At 40.7% G+C, this 18,363-nt stretch overlaps 1 protein-coding gene across 2 annotated transcripts in view; it reads right to left on the reverse strand.

Annotated features, from left to right (window-relative positions):
• phlpp2 (PH domain and leucine rich repeat protein phosphatase 2) overlaps positions 1 to 15,064 on the reverse strand; it is a 37,188-nt gene extending 22,124 nt beyond the window's left edge. The window contains exons 1-4 of one of the 2 annotated variants that reach the window (XM_026320504.2): positions 14,710 to 15,064; positions 11,884 to 12,164; positions 7,670 to 7,803; positions 12 to 202 (exon numbers count right to left, since the gene is read on the reverse strand). In XM_026320504.2, the coding sequence (XP_026176289.1) occupies positions 12 to 202; positions 7,670 to 7,803; positions 11,884 to 12,164; positions 14,710 to 14,922 (819 nt within the window). In that variant the 5' untranslated portion in view covers positions 14,923 to 15,064. Of the gene's footprint in view, positions 1 to 11; positions 203 to 7,669; positions 7,804 to 11,883; positions 12,168 to 14,709 lie in introns of both variants that reach the window. The other variant, XM_026320503.2, reaches the window with a different exon arrangement.
• Positions 15,065 to 18,363: the final 3,299 nt, after the last annotated feature.

Below are 18,363 nucleotides of genomic sequence, written 5' to 3' on the forward strand. Positions count from 1 at the left end.
TGAACACTCACCTTTCCCCCCACCAGGGGCAAGATGTGCATCTTTCCAGTCAGGCTGTCTTTCACGGACGCAACGATTAGACAGGTGCCACAAAGAATAACCTGCCGCTCTGCCCACTTGTGAAGCTGGGTCTTGCCCTTCCTAACATTGAATACACCTGTCAGCAAAGTCCGTTCCTGTTGGTCTGCATTCACTGGAGGCTCTGCAAAAAAAAAGTCAGGGGTTAGTGTACATCTACAGCCAAGAACCTCACTCCTCCTATGATAATCAAATTCAGCTAATTAATAGCAAATGTCTTCCAATTACACACATTATAGACATTTCCAAAAAATTAGATCACATACAATAGATACTCACAGGTCAGTACGATATCATCTAAGATCGAATCATCAGGGTATTGTTTCCAGGAATTGGTCTTACAACAGCATTTGGGATAGACACTGCCCTGTTATCTCATATACTGTACATGTGGCTAGATCAGCACAATAAGTGTGATGTTACAGTAAAGGGAAGATGGTTTATCCAACAAACACAGCCTGATCAACTAATTTTGACCATTTCATTGCATAAAGCTTGAGAATCTGATTATATTCAGTTTTGATTATTTCATTATTTCACTATTTGAACTTTTACTTGTTTTTGTCTTTCTCATGCACTGTGAATAGGCACACAGAGAGAAAGAGAGAAATTGTACTGACTAGTAGCCTAGTGAACTAATGGTCAGTGATGAATTATATAAAACTCGATATAGCTACAGATATATAGACATGAACAGAAATGGATGTGTGAAATAAACATGTCAGTCAACACCAGCAAAGCTAAGGGGAACAGCAAGTAAAACTGTTACGGTGATGGTGGGTGTTAATGCCATACAAATGTGTCTGTCTTTCCTCCCGCCTGCTTTCTCTTCATCTCTTCTGTTGTCCTAACCACAAAGACGCACCAGTCATATTGATGAATGAGTCAGGGTTTTCTTGCATTAAACTTCTGTCTTTTCAATTCAATTATGCCAACTTCTACTGCAGGAAGTGTTAGCTGGCCAGTGCTGAAGGACACATCAGAAAACAGTGCTGCTGCCAGGCTTCAAATAGACTCAGGTTAATGGCAGGTCAAATAAACATGGAGGAGACACTGGCTCAGCCTTTTGTCCTCTGTTGTTAAATTTTCCTCAGACCAACATATGTTGCCTCCCACTCAGAGGCTCTCAGCAATCTGTGTTTTCTCTCTCTATCTCTCTACCTTCCCACCTTTTCAAGGGCATCCGAATGAAATGAAAAACTCCTTAAGTTTTTTTTTTTTTAACCAGGAAAACTAATAATGAACAAGTCAAGTGCTCCTGACAGCAAATGGGCTGGCTCACAGATCAATAGTAGTGCCTGATCCTTGGGAGTCCCCTTACTCCCAGAGAAAAATACAGATACAATCCTTGACAGGTTTGGTCCTGTGTAGTATAGAGCTGTCAAAGGGGAAAGCACCTGGACTGTAACTCAACTAAAATGTGCCAGAAATGGTCAAACACCAATGTTTGTTGTTGAATGCTTACTCATACTCTTTACATATTATTTGACAAGACAGTTTAACATTGCCTATTCTAGAGTACATGGCTTCTTTCTGTAGGGTAACATGTCTATATTCCTCCAAGTAAGGTATCAAGTATTATTTTGGTACAGGTAGTGTATTGATAGTAGTACAAAAAAATTCCAAAAACACTAGCCAGCCCTGTTGGACAAGAGTTAGATGATTAGTTGAAAGAGTGAGTTAGAATCAACCTTCTATGTGCATTACCTTGTTCACATCCAGGCTCATTTACATACAAAATGGCTCTAAAATGCCAAATATGAACAACAGCAACCCTTAAAGTGCCAGTAGCCTTAATGTGTAGTATCACCTCTTGTGGATAAAAGTAGTAAACATGAAAAATCCATCCATCCATCTGGTGGAAGGAGCACTCAGCCTTGGTGGAGGTCACTCAGGTAGTTAGAAACTCTCCTTGTGTCTGGGTTGACAGACCTCTTTCAATAAATGGAGTGCAGGGACTCCGCCTATGGAATGGCAGATCGGACTGGTAGTTCTATATTGAAAAAAGGGGGACCAGAGGGTGTGTGCCAGTTACGGACACATCACACTGCTCAGCTTCCCTGGGAAAGCTTATGGCAGAGTCCTGAAAAGGAAGCTACAATAGAGGCCCGTCAAGTCTACATGTGTTTTGTGAACGTGAAGAAGGTCCTTGACCATGTTCTCTGGAGGGCACTACAAGAGTACAGGGTACCACAATCATTGCTATGTTTCCAGGGGGTCTTGGCCTCCGCCAGGTTTGACCCTTTCCCCAATCTAGTTTTTGATTTCAAAATATAGCCATGAAGGTAGGAACACAGATGCAGATGATGTGGTCCTATTGGTTTTAGACTGTTGCCTCTAGCAGGCACTGGAATGGTTTGCAGCCAAGTGTGAAGCAGCTGGAATTAAAGTCAGCATCTCCAAGTCAGAGGCCATGATTCTCTGCTGGAAAACAGTGTATTGGTGCATTACTGCGGGTGCCAAACTACAATCTGACCTTCACCTATGGCCACGAGCTTTGGGTAGTGACCGAAAGAATGAAGTCATGGCTGAAATGAGTTTCTTTCGTAGGTTGAATGGGCTGTGACATCCGAAGGAAGCTCGGAATAGAACCGCTGCTTCAATACACTGAGAGGAGCTGAGGTGTTTTGGGCATCTGATTAGGATGTCTTCTGAACAACTCTTATTGGAGGTTTTCCAGCCATGTATGAGGCAGACATTGGAGAGATTATATGTCTTATCTGGCCTGAGAATGACAAAGAAAAGACAAGCTGGAAATTATTGCTGAGGGAAGGCCATCTAGACTGCTTTACTCTACCTGCTGCCACACGATCTTGGATGAACAGCACAAAATGATAGATGGATGGAAAATGAGGTTAGTGACTTAAGGACAGGCATGTGGGAAGAATACCTAGTATTCACTGAACATACGGACATAAGTCCTGCAGCACTGTTAATGATAGTACTGTTTTTGGCATTGTGTTATACAACATTTCCATTACTTCTACATTTCACTGGTAACCAATGCGAGTGGAGGTAACGTGGTGTGACCACAAATGATGTGGTGTGTGTTGCTCGTTATGAGCTCCCTACTATTTAGATGTGTGTGTCAGCACATTAAAATGCAGTGATGTCAAACTATACTATAATAATGTTTTGCTGCAGCTGAAAACCACAAATCTGTTCAATCTAACATGCTACTGACAATTCCATTGTCTTGTCCAAAATGAAAGAAAGACACAGACCGTATACAGACAGACAGATGACTGTGATATTATTTGCTTTATATGATCAACATTTTTCTCCACTGCTGTGTACAAAAGTTTTGCTTTTTGTACTTCAAGCGTCAATGCAACCACCTGCTTGGAAATCACTGGCCTATTTACGCAATGAAAAACCAACTTCTAAAACAAACACACATGCTATCCCCCCCAAGGCCTGCCAGGCTATTTGTTACTAGGGAAACAGGTTGCTCACAAAACCAAAGTCCAACCTAAGTTGGTAAAACTTGATATTGTCTCCAGTAACTTCTAGTTGCTCTGTGGAAAATCAGCCAAATCAATCCCATCCCAGTGATGATAAATGGGATGATAAATTCTGTTGACCATTCCCAGTGGCACCAGAAGGGTTTAATGAGATGGCTGTAAATGTTGTGTAACACTATGCTTGTTGCAGGATGTTTTTGTCAGAGCTAATGGAGTCTGGAGGAGCAGGGCCACAAAGAAGCCGTGTAGCTGCTAATAAAGTAATCATAAACCTGTGTCAAACGTCCTCCTGGGTTAGGCTGCCAAACCACAGGGACACCGAGACAAGCAACACATCAAAGTATCGACTGGATGACTCCTTATCAAGTGTGGCTGCGGCCTTCACTCGACTGCAAACTGAGTGACATCTCACTTTACATGGCTTGACAGATTGAGCAACAAGTCTGCAGGTCAAATTCTGCTCCTTTACCGCTGAAGTATAACAATGGACAGAGAAACAGATAAGAGAGAAGACGAAGGGGATAAAGAGAGGGGAGAACTGAGAGAGGTCCAGGATGAGAGTGTAACGATTGGGAGATGAAAAATGAGTGAGGAGTCAACTGAGGATGTAGGACAGGGAGGATGGCTTGGAAAGGAATTAGTAAAACTGAAGCCATTTGTCAAAACAGACACTTGATATATTATATACATCTAAATGCAGATCATTTAATGGATCCAGCCTCTCAAGTATGTCTAAAATAATGATCTCTAAGAGTAACAATGTGTTATTAGGAAAAGCTGTTTAACTGTCAGCAAAGTCACCATCTCTTTTCAAAGCTTGCCTGTAAGTACCAAAAAAAAAAGCATTAGCTTAGCCACTCTGACTAAAGCATCTGCTATCCTGCAGAAGAATAAATGAACAATGCAAATGGCTTCATTTAAAATGATTAAGCACTGTAGGAACTTTTTACCCCAAAACAGGAAAAGTTTATATTTTGTGATCAAAAGACCAAAGTCATTGTACTTATTTTTACTTTTCCTGGATAATAACGTTTAATGTCTAAGCTCCAAAGCTTAGTCTGGGAAAAATGTGTCTGTTTTTACCACTTTTTGGATGATTTCAAGACAACTTTTCAGCACTCGGTTGGACATAACAGTCCCTCTGTCACCAGAGCATTTTTGTCTTGCTCAAGATTGCATAGATTGCGTTAGCATGCAGTAGGGGGTCAGTGGAGGCAGAAACACAGTCTGATTTCACTCACAACAGTAAGCTCTTTTTGGCATCAGATCCAAATTCACCCCACCACCCAGATGCCTCCTCATGGTGATCTGTGTTTTCTTGTATTCAAAAAAAAAAAACAAAATACATCTTTAAACTTTGCTGTGCAAGAAATTTCTGATATGAAACACAGAAAGCTGCACAGCAGAGGACACACACAGCTGAATACCACTGTTGAATGCAGATGACATTAACACTGTGGTTGTTTTTCAGCAGTTTTAAGACAGCTGACTGGAAAAAAAAAAAGGACTATGAGACAGTCTGCAAGTTTCAAATAGGACAGAGGAAATCTTCAGGAGAAACAGAGCTTTGCCACAGAAACAGAGTATTATGAGAGGCTGGCAGGAAACCACGGCCACTTTCTTTCTCCGGGCAATCTCAACAGAATTTCATTTTTCTCTTCAATCTCAGTCTGACTGCTTCTCCACTTTTTGCCACAGTGAACCAATTCTTTCATCAAATGAAGAGGCAAACTCACGCTTGGTTACTGAATGCAATTTTAGTTTTTCTGTCCCTCCAGGACATGAATATTCTGACTCAATGATAAATCACTGGGCCTCAGAGTTACAGACATTAGTTCACTGTCCATGTCATCAATGTTTAGGTCATCTACACTCTTCATTTGAGTTTAGTTTCCAGTAGTGAATCAGCACCAGCCAAGCCAATAACTTATTAGGTGGGTCCAGACTGCTCACAGACGACTTAATTCCATCAGCTCTCACACTGACAGTTGGGCCTGACATGAACTACGTACAACAGCTTCAGCTCTCTGAGCCGAACGGTGCAAGACAGAAATCAGCCAGGCAAAAGGGGAACAGGGCCCAGTGGCCAGTGCTTACAGCAGGATTTGTCTGTGCTGCAGCTGCATGGGTCAACATAAAGAACCACTGGCCCTCAGGTCTCTGCAGTTGTTTTCATTAGGAGCGTCATGTTTACTCCCCTTGTCCGTGTTTGTTTTCATCTCATCTGTGCACCGCAGCAGGAGGGCGTGTGTGGGAAGTAGGAGGGTGGAGAAGGTTGGAGATGAGTTTCCTCAACAAATAGGAGGATGGTGAAGTTTAATATATTACCTGCAGCTGATCTGTCTTTTAAATCACTTAATGGCGTGAGAAAAAATAAACCTATAAAACAATAAAACTCATATGGGAGAACATGAGTGCAAAGACCATTCAAAGGCAAAGGTGAATAACCACAAATAAAAGCAATCCCTTCTATCTGCATGGAGACCATATAGGACACACCAACCTCTACAAATGTATAACCTGTTACTGCTGGTTGTTTGCACGTGAACTGAGAGGAGATGATTTATTTCTGACACTGGTTTATTTGAATGCTTTGAAAAGACTAGAGTATTACTGCAGCATCATTGTTGGGTCAGTTCAACCACATTGCAAAAAAATACTTTTTTGTCTGATTTTTAAATGCAGCATATTCAAATACGTATTCAGCTCCAACGTACTGTGGTGGAGGCAGTTACGAAATTACCTGCATGGCTCAATACCTTTAAATTAACTTACAATCAATCCGTCTTTTTGTCTAACTTGATTTGCTATTAAATGCTGCCACATGCAGTGCACCACATCAGGTGGTTCAGTAGCGGCTGTAGGCTTTACTAATGGACCACAGTTTCCCTTGTCTGCTTAGTCAGATCATTACCCCTGGCAACAGCTGTTAGACAAGCAAGCACCTGGGAAAATGATCTCTGTTGTTGACTGTTGTTGTGCATTTCAAAACTACATCACAGCCCACCTACAACACCACTGTGGGTGGGAATATAAAGCTGCCAGCCAAAAAATGAGTTCTACTGGTGCTGCTGCATTACTCCTGAACACCTGTACAGAGAACATAGTGTTTGAATGAACATACTGACACAAATTAACACAAACACAACAACCTGCAACTCAAATACCAAGTACTTCTTTACCAGCCTTATGGGTATCAAACGGCCAAATCAAGTTCTCCTTGTGACCTTAGCTGGGTATAAGGGGTGTACCAGTCATGCCTGGTTCCTGGTTCTCTTTTCCCATGAGTTGACAAAAGGAGGCAGAAAGTCTCCCAGGGGCCTAACTAGACTCTTGGCCAAGTAGTCAAGATCTGGCCAATTACCAAAATTGCAAGAGGCAAACACATAAGCAACAAGAATAAGAGGCCACAGTGAGCTTGAGATCTGACAGCTAAACAAACAAACACAGTTGCATCATAGACAAAGTTGTATTCATTCTAAAGAGGCTTGATAAAGCCAGGAAAAGAAAACACATTACACTGGCTGCTCATGTTTAGCAGTTCCTTCAGTGTGGTGTTTGCATTTCATTGTGGGGAGGTTTGTATACTTTTATGTGGGAGGAATTACATGCGAGCCCTCTAGACACTGTGGTGTGCTAATCTTCCTCTTTTCTGGCACAGCAGCATATGAGCGCCTGAAACCTTAAACATACAGTACTTTGAGTAGTTCCACTGACTACAGAAATTTGTCATTGGTCACATCTGACACAGGGTCACTCCAGTGCTGGGGTCATGAGAGCATGCTGACAGCAGAAGGTAAAAGGGGATGGAGAGCCGCCACAGGTAGGGATAGGTAGTCACTTATCACGAGGCTACGATGGGTGTGTGCTCGTGGTATTCCACGTTATTTGAAATAATACACTCTGAGGGAGTCTCAAACAACAACTTCCTTTACTTCATTCAGTGGAGAAAGCACATACACTTTGATGCGCACGAGCTCAAAAGAGGATGTGATAAAAACCACTATGCAAAATTTGACCTATTGCTTTATTTTTGGCTCTTAGAGAAAGACACCAGGACCCAATGAGTGAGCAGCAGCAGATAGTAGAGACTGGGAATGATGGCCCCATGTGGGTCCGGTACTCACCACTGTAAAAACGGATCAAACAGCTAAGGTCTGAGTTGGCTGCTTCTTGCTGCACTCGTACAGGTTCTGCATAGCCCATAGCTGTCAGGTAGTCATACACCATCTGGAGTGGACGCTCAGAGGGTTCCAGCCTCCTACAGGACAAAGAAAAGGAGAGGTGGTGCAAACTGGCTGCAGATGGTCAAAGGCTCTGGATTTACTTACACTCATGTCCCCAAAAATTAACCACATCTGGGAATTGTTTCGCGTGACAGCCTAAGACGTCCATTTCTGTTGCTCTGAATACATTTCGGTTTACAATTCTATCAAAGACATTGGACCAAGACAACAATGGATTTATGTTAATAAAAAAAAAGATTACTAGATCTCTATTTCAATTGTAATCTGCTGGTTGACCAATACACCAATATCTTTATGCATGATAATTTACATAAAACAATTAAATAAAATAGCAACATTTGTGGTAAATTGATACCCTTTAACCCCAGTAGACACACTAATGGCAAAATCTACGCCCAAGTGAAAGAATGGACCTATTTTCCCTCTTTCAAACTAAAGGACTTACAGGATCTTGTTATTTGATTTCAGACCGCTGTGGCTTCAATAACTCATTACAGGATTTAGGCAACTTCCAGCAGCAGCAACAAGAGAAGGATGACTGACAGTACCGGTTTACCCCCATGTTGATGCTTACACCAGTGCAGTGAATGACACCCAGTGGGTTTGTCCATCCTCAGGGTTTAAGGTAAATTATTACAGCAAAGTATGGAAACCTGCCTCTCAATTTACTGTAAACACATGTGTACACCCAGAGTTTATTTGGCTAACAATACCTCTCAGACGTTTGTGTGTGTGTGTGTGTGTGTGTGTGTATAGTGGTTCACTGAAAGTTTTTTTTCCACTTGTGCAATTATTAGTTTTTTACTTGTAATTCCCAGCATGATTCCACTTAACTTCACCCTGAAATATCCAAAAAAAATAAAAAAATTAAATTTAAAACAACTGACAATGTTTGTGATGTGTAGAGAAATGTGTTCATTTACATTTGAGTAGCAGGCAGGATGTGATGCCTCAGCAATCACGGATGACGTAGCAGAATTTCAATTTTTTACCACAGAGACCGGAGAAACTCAGCTTCCTAACTGTATATATCAACAACATGGAGTTCATGGGAAATGTTGTTTTTTTCTGTTTTGCTGTTCTGTTGTCTGCTTTATGAAATGTTGTTGCAATTAGCACCTATGAGCCACAGTGGCATACTGATTAATTAGGTGCCATCTTCTGTGAAGATCAATAATAATGAAGAGCTTACAGTATACAACCCAGATAAATAATGTTAGTGAGTAGATATGATTTCCTAAATGGCTGCTGGTTTAACAAGATCTTGTAGTTATTAAAGGTTTGGAACTTGAAACAAAGTGCAAGATAATGCCATCAAAAACAGAGGCCATCAGCTATTTTCTGCTGTCAAGATTAATAAAGCCTAATCTTTTCCAACTATTCCTCTTATCCAGCAGGACTTTCATCCATCCCCTGTCCACTACCTTGTCAGTAGAGGGGTTTCTATCCACCAGTATTTATGGAAGTTTCATTTTGTGCATAGAAACTGAGTGGAAATGTGAGAAAATTAACAAAAATCAAAAAAACAAAAAAAGTGTTTTTATGCTTGGCTGACATGTAGAAGCAAAATTAGGCAAATTCCAAGGAAAACAGACTAATTATGATGTACACTACTTATGTGGCTTAAAACTTCCACTGAAGATAAAAAATAGTGGCAGACCAAAACCAGTCTGTTTAGCAATAACAAACCCAAAACAAACAAAAAGCTATATATACTTAGTTTTCTTTTTTTTTTTTTTTTTTTTTTTTTTTTTACTATCTGAGGTCTAAGTGGAAAATTAGTGCTGTTCCTCCTGACAAACCAACTCTTACTATTTGAATAACAATAGCAGATGGACACATGCATTTGCATTGCCTAAAGCCAATTCTGACAAAGTTTAATATATACACTTCCTTTGGATGGAAACCTGCTTAGCAGTTACGCTACAAGATAATGGCTCTGTGTTACTTATTTGGGTGGGGCCTAACCAAACTGTACTTCAAGCATTCCACTCTCTGATCTTTCATACCCAATCCCTCTTCTTAAATCGTAATCAATCTTTTTCATCACCATGTAAAGGTCAGATGTCTGTGCTTGATGTTTGGTTGCACTTTGGCCTCAGATTGAGGAGCTCAGTGATTTGGGAGGCCCATAGCATCAGGCTGCTAACTACTCTAAGTGGAGCCAGTTGAGCTGCCTAGGAGCCTCCCTTTGGAAGTGTCCTGGCCATGACAAACTGGGAGAGGAAACCCCAGTCATGCCCAGAACATGTCAAAGGGATTACATATCCAATCTGTCCTCGTAGCACTTTAGGATCCCCAAGGAAGAGCCTGCTGCTGGTAAAAAAAGAACACTGGACTGCTCTGCTCACCCTGGTAGCACAGTGACCAGGATAAGTAGCTCAAAAATAGATTAATGGAGGGATGGATTTCCTCCAACAGTTCCACTGCCTCAGTAAATTTATCCTAAAGTGGAGTTTGACTGAAAAAATTACAAAATTCCCTTATCAGGAAAGAACATAGGTCATATGTTCCCATAAGCAGCACATTACTACAAGCTATAAAAAGAAAGTCACTAAAAGTTTTGTCCCTTCCAATATGTGCTTCCTTACAAATCCTTCTTTAGTGTATATCTCACTGCTGTCAACGGCTTTGTATGTTGTAGCTGCTAGTACACATGCACCTAGTACTAGTTACAGCAACAAAAGCTGCAACAAACAGAGCATTTATGTAAAATGTGTATGAAATTATTTACAAGCAGGAACGAAACACGCACCTTTTAATGCACATAATACAACACTGATTACACTCATTTTCCTTCTAGAACAGGAATTTTCCTTCACATAAACAAAAAACATAGTTGTCTTTAGTCACCAATGGCCTGTTTTTGAATGTTGAAGAACTTGATATTAAATTTAAATCCACCTTGTCATAGTCGCTGGAAGACAGAATTTAAGTACCATATTGCCGGTTACCCGCAGGATTACCAAATGCCTTCCCTTTATTACCACTCTACACTACTCTGCAATATCTACAGCTTTCAGTCAGCAGGGATATAATGAAGTTTGTTCGTATGACAGGAGGTGATCACGCTATTGGCTGCCAGATTATAAACTTGAAGTTATTCATGCTCACATACACACAACAACACACCGATCTCTGGTAGAACTGCAACTAGTGGTATTTCTTTTATTGCTATCCCACATCTCTGGCAAAAAGCTTTTCTTATTTTAGACTTACCTTTATAATATCTTCACATATGCTTTCCCCAGATAGCAAATGAGAACAAGCCAAGATTTAAGGATCAGCGAACCAGCTTTTTTATCCTTTTATAGATAACCGAGCAGCCATTTGCTATTTCTATCTACTTATGTCTTCTGGGGCTGAGGGAGGCACACAGTCAGGGTTTCCTGGGTGAGGTGCTGTGGGAGTATGGGCTAAGTGCAACAGGTCCTTGGCAATGTGTTTGCCTTCATTTAAATTAACTGAATCCTGTTCAAGGGGAATCTGTTTATGGTTTAAATGGACAGGATATAAAGTAAAGGTCAAGGTCTGATATCATTTTTATATTATATAAATAAGAAAGAGCTGTGGATACCTATTTAGACATGGAATACATCCAATCTGCTTTTGTTTGACATTACCTCATGCCATTATACCCACTTCAGCTGTGTTTTCTTTGTGTCTGATTGAAGATGTACTTCCATTTTAACCTCTGCAGCTGTCTAAGCCAGCTAAAATCTCATATTTCACATGCACTGTATTTCATCTAGCTGCAACCCAAAGCAGCTTCTTACGCTTCAAGTCATTTTTCACTCCATATTTTATTTCCGTGTCCTTTTTAGTACATGATTATATGTTATCTGTGAGCTGCCAGATACCTCAGAGTGCACAGCAGTACTGCATTGACCATATCTACTGAAGACATTGCATGACTGCAGCTGTTGCATGTTGGCCTCACCAGAGTAACTGATTTAACAGGTTTAATCCACATTTGTGTTGCTGTAGGCCCAGGTTATGTGCAATACTCCTGGGCAAAGAACGCACTGGACACCAGCTTACAGTTTTTTTTTAGGATATTTTATGCCATTTGTAGGATATTTTGTACTATTTACCTGACTAGGTCTCCATGCAGCTGAACGTAGAGTCCCTTTCCATCCCTCTGGGCGCACAGCTCCTCCACTGTGGTACTAGTGGAGCAGAGCACCAACTGCAAATCTGTTTGAGGCATGGAGGAGGCTTGTGACCCAGGGGCAGAAGGCTGAGGGTCCACTGTACCCCCATATAGACACACACAGCCACGCTGGGTGTCCCCCTTTAGCCAGTCCCGTTCTCGTGATCCAAATCTGGTCTTTCTTGTCACACAGCCACGGCTCCCATTCCACTTCATGTTGCGCTGCTAACACAGAAAGAGCCATGTTAACAGTCAATATCATACTCATTATCACAGCATCAGCTATAGCAATGGGCTGCCTAAAGATCTTGTGGGTGGTTCATATAGTCAGTGGGGCCAATTCACAACAGTTAGTCACAGCAGACAGGTGTTGTTATAAAAGGAATGGGAGGATTTCAACTATGGAGACACCAGACGCTCAGACGTAGGTGGGACAACACAGATTTCATCCTAGTCGTGTGGACCTTTTTTTTTTTTTTTTTTGGTCTTACAACTAAAGAAGCAATCAAATTTTCTGTCAATGTGTATTTAGTGGACTGCAATCACACTACCTGGTATTTTTACTGCACACCTTTCGATTTGTATGCACCTGGAATGAGAATTGTGTGGTGGAATTAGGTAAAGGTGACAAAGATGAATATTGGTGCAGTGGAATTTGCAGTAGCGAAGAAACCCTCCTTCCCCTAGTGTTGCATTGTAGAAGATTACAAGCAATCACTGCTTTCTAATCAATATTCAGTATTTAGCAAGTGACTTATTAGCAATTGCTTTCCTATGTACAGTTCTACTGAACTCTATATTTCCTGAGCAGCCTCTTTCTGCAAAAACCCCACTGACCATAACATTACAATAATCTTTAATGTTTTCTCACTGTTAACTTTCTCACTGAGGATTGACTGAGACTACATTAGCCACCTATGAGAGACTAACTTACAGTGAAGCACAATAAAACCTCACTTTTGTATGTAACTTAGACCAAGACAGTGTGATACTGTATCTATCTACTATTGTCACTCTGCTGGTAGGTTCTGCAGTAAAACAAAAAAGTTGCCATCAATGCTTTTGTCATTGCCTCATTCACTTGGAATATTTAAAATAGCTTTTGAGCAATTTGCTGCAGAGTGTGACATATGAGGACGAGTAGGGAGAGTATCGACTACATGTGTCCAAGGGTCTCTCCGAAAAATGTCAAAAAACTGCTAAAGGAACTGACAGTCGGAAAAACAGTTGGACACATACAGTGGCTGCAGGAGTGTGGATTGCATACTGGACTGGAAAGCTGAGCCACAGGCTAGGAGTTTTCAATTTACAGATCAACCACCCACACCAGCCAAAGCACGCACACACACACACACACACAATGATGCAACACATTCTTGCACACTGTTTTCATGCAAATATTTTTTCAGACACATCAGCTGACTGCAACATTTTGAAGATTTGAAGTCCTGTGAAGAGGCTGCAACTAATGATCATACTTTTACTACTGTTAGGTTCAGTTTTATTTCACTTGGGTACCTGAAAGTCTGGTTCAAATTATTTAATTTTGTTCATACACTTTGAGTATGCGAACACAGAACACATTTTCAGCTTCACTACTTAAATGGGTCATAAATGGAGCAGCTTTATTCCAGAGGCTAGATAGACAAGAACGGGACCAGTAAGGTTAGTCTGAATGAAAAAAGAAAAAAAAAAAAAAAAAAATGTGACCACAGTGAAAGTGCACTTTCTACACGTTCCACATAAGCTGCTATCAAAGCGTGCCTGAATGAAGCACTGGACTGCTGTTTGCTGCTGTGGATTCGCTTACTAGTCCCCTCAGTCAACTACAGATGTTTCTGGGCAGCTACAAGGTGTGGATATGTGTCACTGTGTGTATGTGCAGCAGAGCGGCATTGAATAAGATCATACATGTTCAGTCTATCTGTCTCAAATCAGAAAGGAGTAGTATATCATACATTTACTACCTCATTGACAGACGTGTCAATAAATAATGGCTGATCTGACTCAAATCAAAGGCATCAAGGAATTTCCTCAGAACCACACATGGTTCATTTTATATTTATGTTAACTAATAAGTAGACTAATAAGTATTGTCCATTAGCTGTTCACACAGACTTTAATTATAGGATATAGTTTCACAGCCAATATCTGCTGAAATACTGAAAAGGGCTTCATCACATCTGAAGAAGAATCAGCATTTTTCTTGTGGTTTTATGCACTGACCCAGTTTATTTTATGACACTGAAGTGCTTTCCTCAAACACAATAACTAAGCTATGCATGCAGTTTAAATAGCACAGCTGAGATTGGGTGCGTGTGCATGTGTGTGTGTGTGTGTGTGTGTGTGTGTGTGTGTGTGTGTGTGCTGCCCTGTCAGTAGCTACCTCAGGGACTTCTATGTCATTACACATCATGTGTGTTGCCCTAAAATGCCCTGAAAAACCCTGTTCAGTGGGCCTTTCTATAAACACACTAACAGTCTACAATGAGTGTGTGCGCCTTCCAGCTGTTAATTGGCTCCTCAACGAATGACAATCATCCACGGATCAATCATCAACCGGAGAATATCAATCACCTGACATCACAGCGATTACATAATATGATATGTTTCATCCCCCCCTGCACTTTGCCCTGTTTAAATCACCTTAGTGCAGTGTAAGAAAAGCCTTAACATATAACGCAATATTAAAAAAAAATGTGTGTTTGAATCACGTAGCGTTGCAGTTTAGTAAACAAACAAACAAATCCCCCTCGTTATGACTTGCCTTTAGCACCCGGATCCCCGTTGCAGCATGAACTCCAGGACCACTGCGGCTGCCGCGACCTGCAGTCTGATTCAGCCCCGCTTGGTGGATCACCGTGTCCGGCTGCCTGTCTATGCAAGCCCCGTTATCTCCGAGATCTCCACCTTTCTTGATGCTCGTTCGGCTGTTAGTCGCAATGCCCGTCGTATTATTATCCTCGTCCTCCATCGCCATGGATGATGATCTCTATCAACAGCCACAAAAACCAAGGAGTGCCGTCCCGGTACGTGACTGGCAAATTCCCACTGAGAGGTGAACACTCACCCTGTGTCGGTGCAGCGACGCCATATCCAGACTGAATGTGACTGCTGTCAGACAGGCCTGCCGGAGAGCTGATCAATAAACATTAAATGGGCGGGGTCACGGTATTTATTATTCAACAGCCACTGCCCCTTTCTGGTACACACACACACACACGTACACGCACGCACACACAGTATAATAGTCTTTATGATATTCTTATTATTGCTAAAACTTAAAAAAAAAACTTAACAATGAATAATTACTCTTATATACTGTTATATACTCCATAGTCTTATTGCTGTTTTTTCATCTCAAAATCAAAAACCTCATGTGGAGATTCATCTAACCAAAGTACAGATTCCCACTGATCTTATTTCCGGTCCTTGTGTGTCTTAGCCCACTCTCCCACTATTGGTCTTGGACTCTAATCTGAGGTGTCGTTAAATGAGGTTTCTGATGTTCCCCATTTGATGTTTGGTGGTTTTTGCGACTACATCTCCAGAAACTCTCAGTTCCTACTCTCAGCACTGTCTCAGCACAACACAACTGATGGACTCAAAATGTGTTTTCTGATTTGTTTAACAGAGAAGACAACAACAACACTGGTTCCTTGTTCCTTGGGGTGTCAGTTAAAAATGCTGTGGCAGCTTTTGAAATTCTGCAGCAACTCTTGACATCCCGGCAGCCACAGGATTACCGCTCCATGGAAGAGATAATTTCACAGTGTGGTTGTTTATTACAAAGCTTATGTTTACCACTTTAGGCAAGTCATACAGTTTGAAATTAAAAGCACAGCTGTAAAACTGGAGTCACCAAAGGCACATATCAAGACAACACAGGAGATGCCGTGCATTAATCCTCAAAGCCCTCAAGTCATGGAATTCACAGCGTTTGGTAGGATTTTGATTTTCTTGCTTTCTCGCCAGATTTCGCCAGATGATTTGGATCAGGTCCACCTCTTTTTAAGAGTTGTTTTGGGTGCAAAAGCTGTGTTTACACCAGATGAAATGAACTGCACCAAAAAGGGAAAAAAAAAACAGTCGAGTTCAATTTAAACAGACTAAGGCCTGTAGGTGTGAAAGCAGCCTTAAACAAATTTAAAGTACATTTGCACCCATATACTCACACTGATGGTGCCATGCAGTCATTCACCCACTCAGGTGGTGTTCAGTGTCTCACCCAAGGACATTTTGACATGCAAACTGAAAAAAACCCATAACGAGATGAAAAAACTTGGAAAATGTTGTTTTGATCACTGAGTGAGTGCTGCAAATTTTAAATCAAATTGTACAGCTTAAATATTGATAAATGGGATGCTAGTACTTTTGGTATTTAGTTGCATATTTCTGTGATTTTATATTAATTTTGAAATATCAGAATTTTATAATTGAAGTCTCTGGGAGGAAAGATCTGCCTCTTCTAATACCTAATCCTCACAAACCTACAGCGATGGCATACATGCTGCTAGCAGAGATGCTCCCAACTCATCTTTTGCAAACAGAAAATGGCAGCTTTAAATAGACATACAGTCGTGTAATCAAACCAGAAAGTAAAACAAGGGAACACATAGGAGACCAATCACAGGAAGTAGAGCAAACCAACAAAATAAGAGTCCGGGAACAGGAAGTGTAAGCAGTTTATGTCACATTTACTGCATTGTCATCATCCCTTTATCTATTAGCATACAGTATCACCATTGATTAATTGTTTGGTATATCATCATTTTAACCAGACTATTGCAATGTAGTATGAATCAGGTAAATGATGTGCTTTAGATACCTAATTTCATTCGTTCTGTTCTATTTTTGTTATCTGCCACCACAGTGCTAAGAAGTTAACTTTTAATGCATGACCAGTCTGAGTAGTAGATCTATCTGCTCAATAAATGTGACTCCATGATGTATTTTTGACAGGCAACATTAGACATTAAAATAATGTTAACATACCAAAAACATATACATGTAAAATGAAGATTGTTCCCAAATCTGGAGTCCAAGTCAAGTTCCAAGTCTTGTGACGACAAATCCAAGTCAAGTCTCAGGTCACTGCATGTCTGAATTAAATGCAACTTACATTCAAGTCCCAAGTCTCAGTCCCCATATTTGGGAGCCACTGAGCGAGGTCTTAGTAAAACACAGAGCAGAGGAACATGAGATGTCAAGAGTTAATGAGAAGTAGGACTGATGACAATGCAGTACAAGCTTAAAACTTCTTGGCTTGTCATGACCCAGGTCCTGAAAGACTGTGCACACCAGTCCTCAGAGGTATTGACTGACATCTTCAACATCTCGCTCTCCCAAGAAAAGGTAACATGCTTTAAAGCTGCCACCATCTGTGTTCCACAGACCATCCCTGAATGACTATTGTCCAGAAGCACTTACTCTGATAGTTATCAACCTCCATCAGTATGCAAAATTCATATAAACCCAATTTCTTTGAGGGCCACTGCCCTGCTTGCTTTCCATCTCAGATGAGGGGGGTAGTGGGGGATGACAAAATGAATTTGTATCTTCCAGCTTCTTATTGACTGAACACACCTGATCCACGTAATCACAGTGGGTAGGACAGGGATCGTACAGCGAACCTGAAGAGTTGGATACCCCAGCAAACCTGATGGAATCTTGAATCTTCACTTGTGGTTGTGTTGGTGAAACGGGAAACAGCAGATTGGTGTATTACCACTCTAAGTGGGTGAATATTATATAAATTATTCTTACTATGTTTTATTTTATTAGGTTATTAATATTTATACCTTCATTTCATATTGGCTCACCTGTATGGAAAGTGAGGCTGCGTGAGTGTTTACAGTTTCATTCTAGTTCACCAGAGACCATTAAAAGAAAAAACAACTAAATATTACAATTAACTACCAATCAAACATACTTACATCAACATGTTTTTGTTTGTAGCATGTTGAGTATGTGTAGGACATAGCAGTAGTTTTCAGCTTGGTAGTATTGTTTATAATTAATTAGATAATATTTTTATATATGTATAATTTTTTGTTGAATGGTACTCTGAGAGAATACATGTAACCATCAGTTTTTCACAGTGTAGAGATGCTAAAGAAATCTGGCTTGCTACACAGATGTCCCAAGGGGACAGTGCGTAACATGTTATCAGTGATGCCACCATGTGGCCAAGCTCTACATCTTTCTGGGCTCTCCTAGTGTGCTTTCACTTCTACATTATCCAGCTGATTAATTCTGCCAGCAGTGGCAGCAGCAGTCTTCAGCAATCACACTATATTTTATTCAGGAACTGCAATTTTTTTTCAGATCCTGCAAAGTAACTGAAGATAAATATGATGTAGTAAAAAGTAAAACTTTTATCTCCATTATGTAGTTAAGTATGAAGTAGAACATGCAAATA

Source organism: Mastacembelus armatus, chromosome 3 (genome assembly GCF_900324485.2).
Source record: "Mastacembelus armatus chromosome 3, fMasArm1.2, whole genome shotgun sequence".
NCBI lineage: Eukaryota > Metazoa > Chordata > Actinopteri > Synbranchiformes > Mastacembelidae > Mastacembelus > Mastacembelus armatus.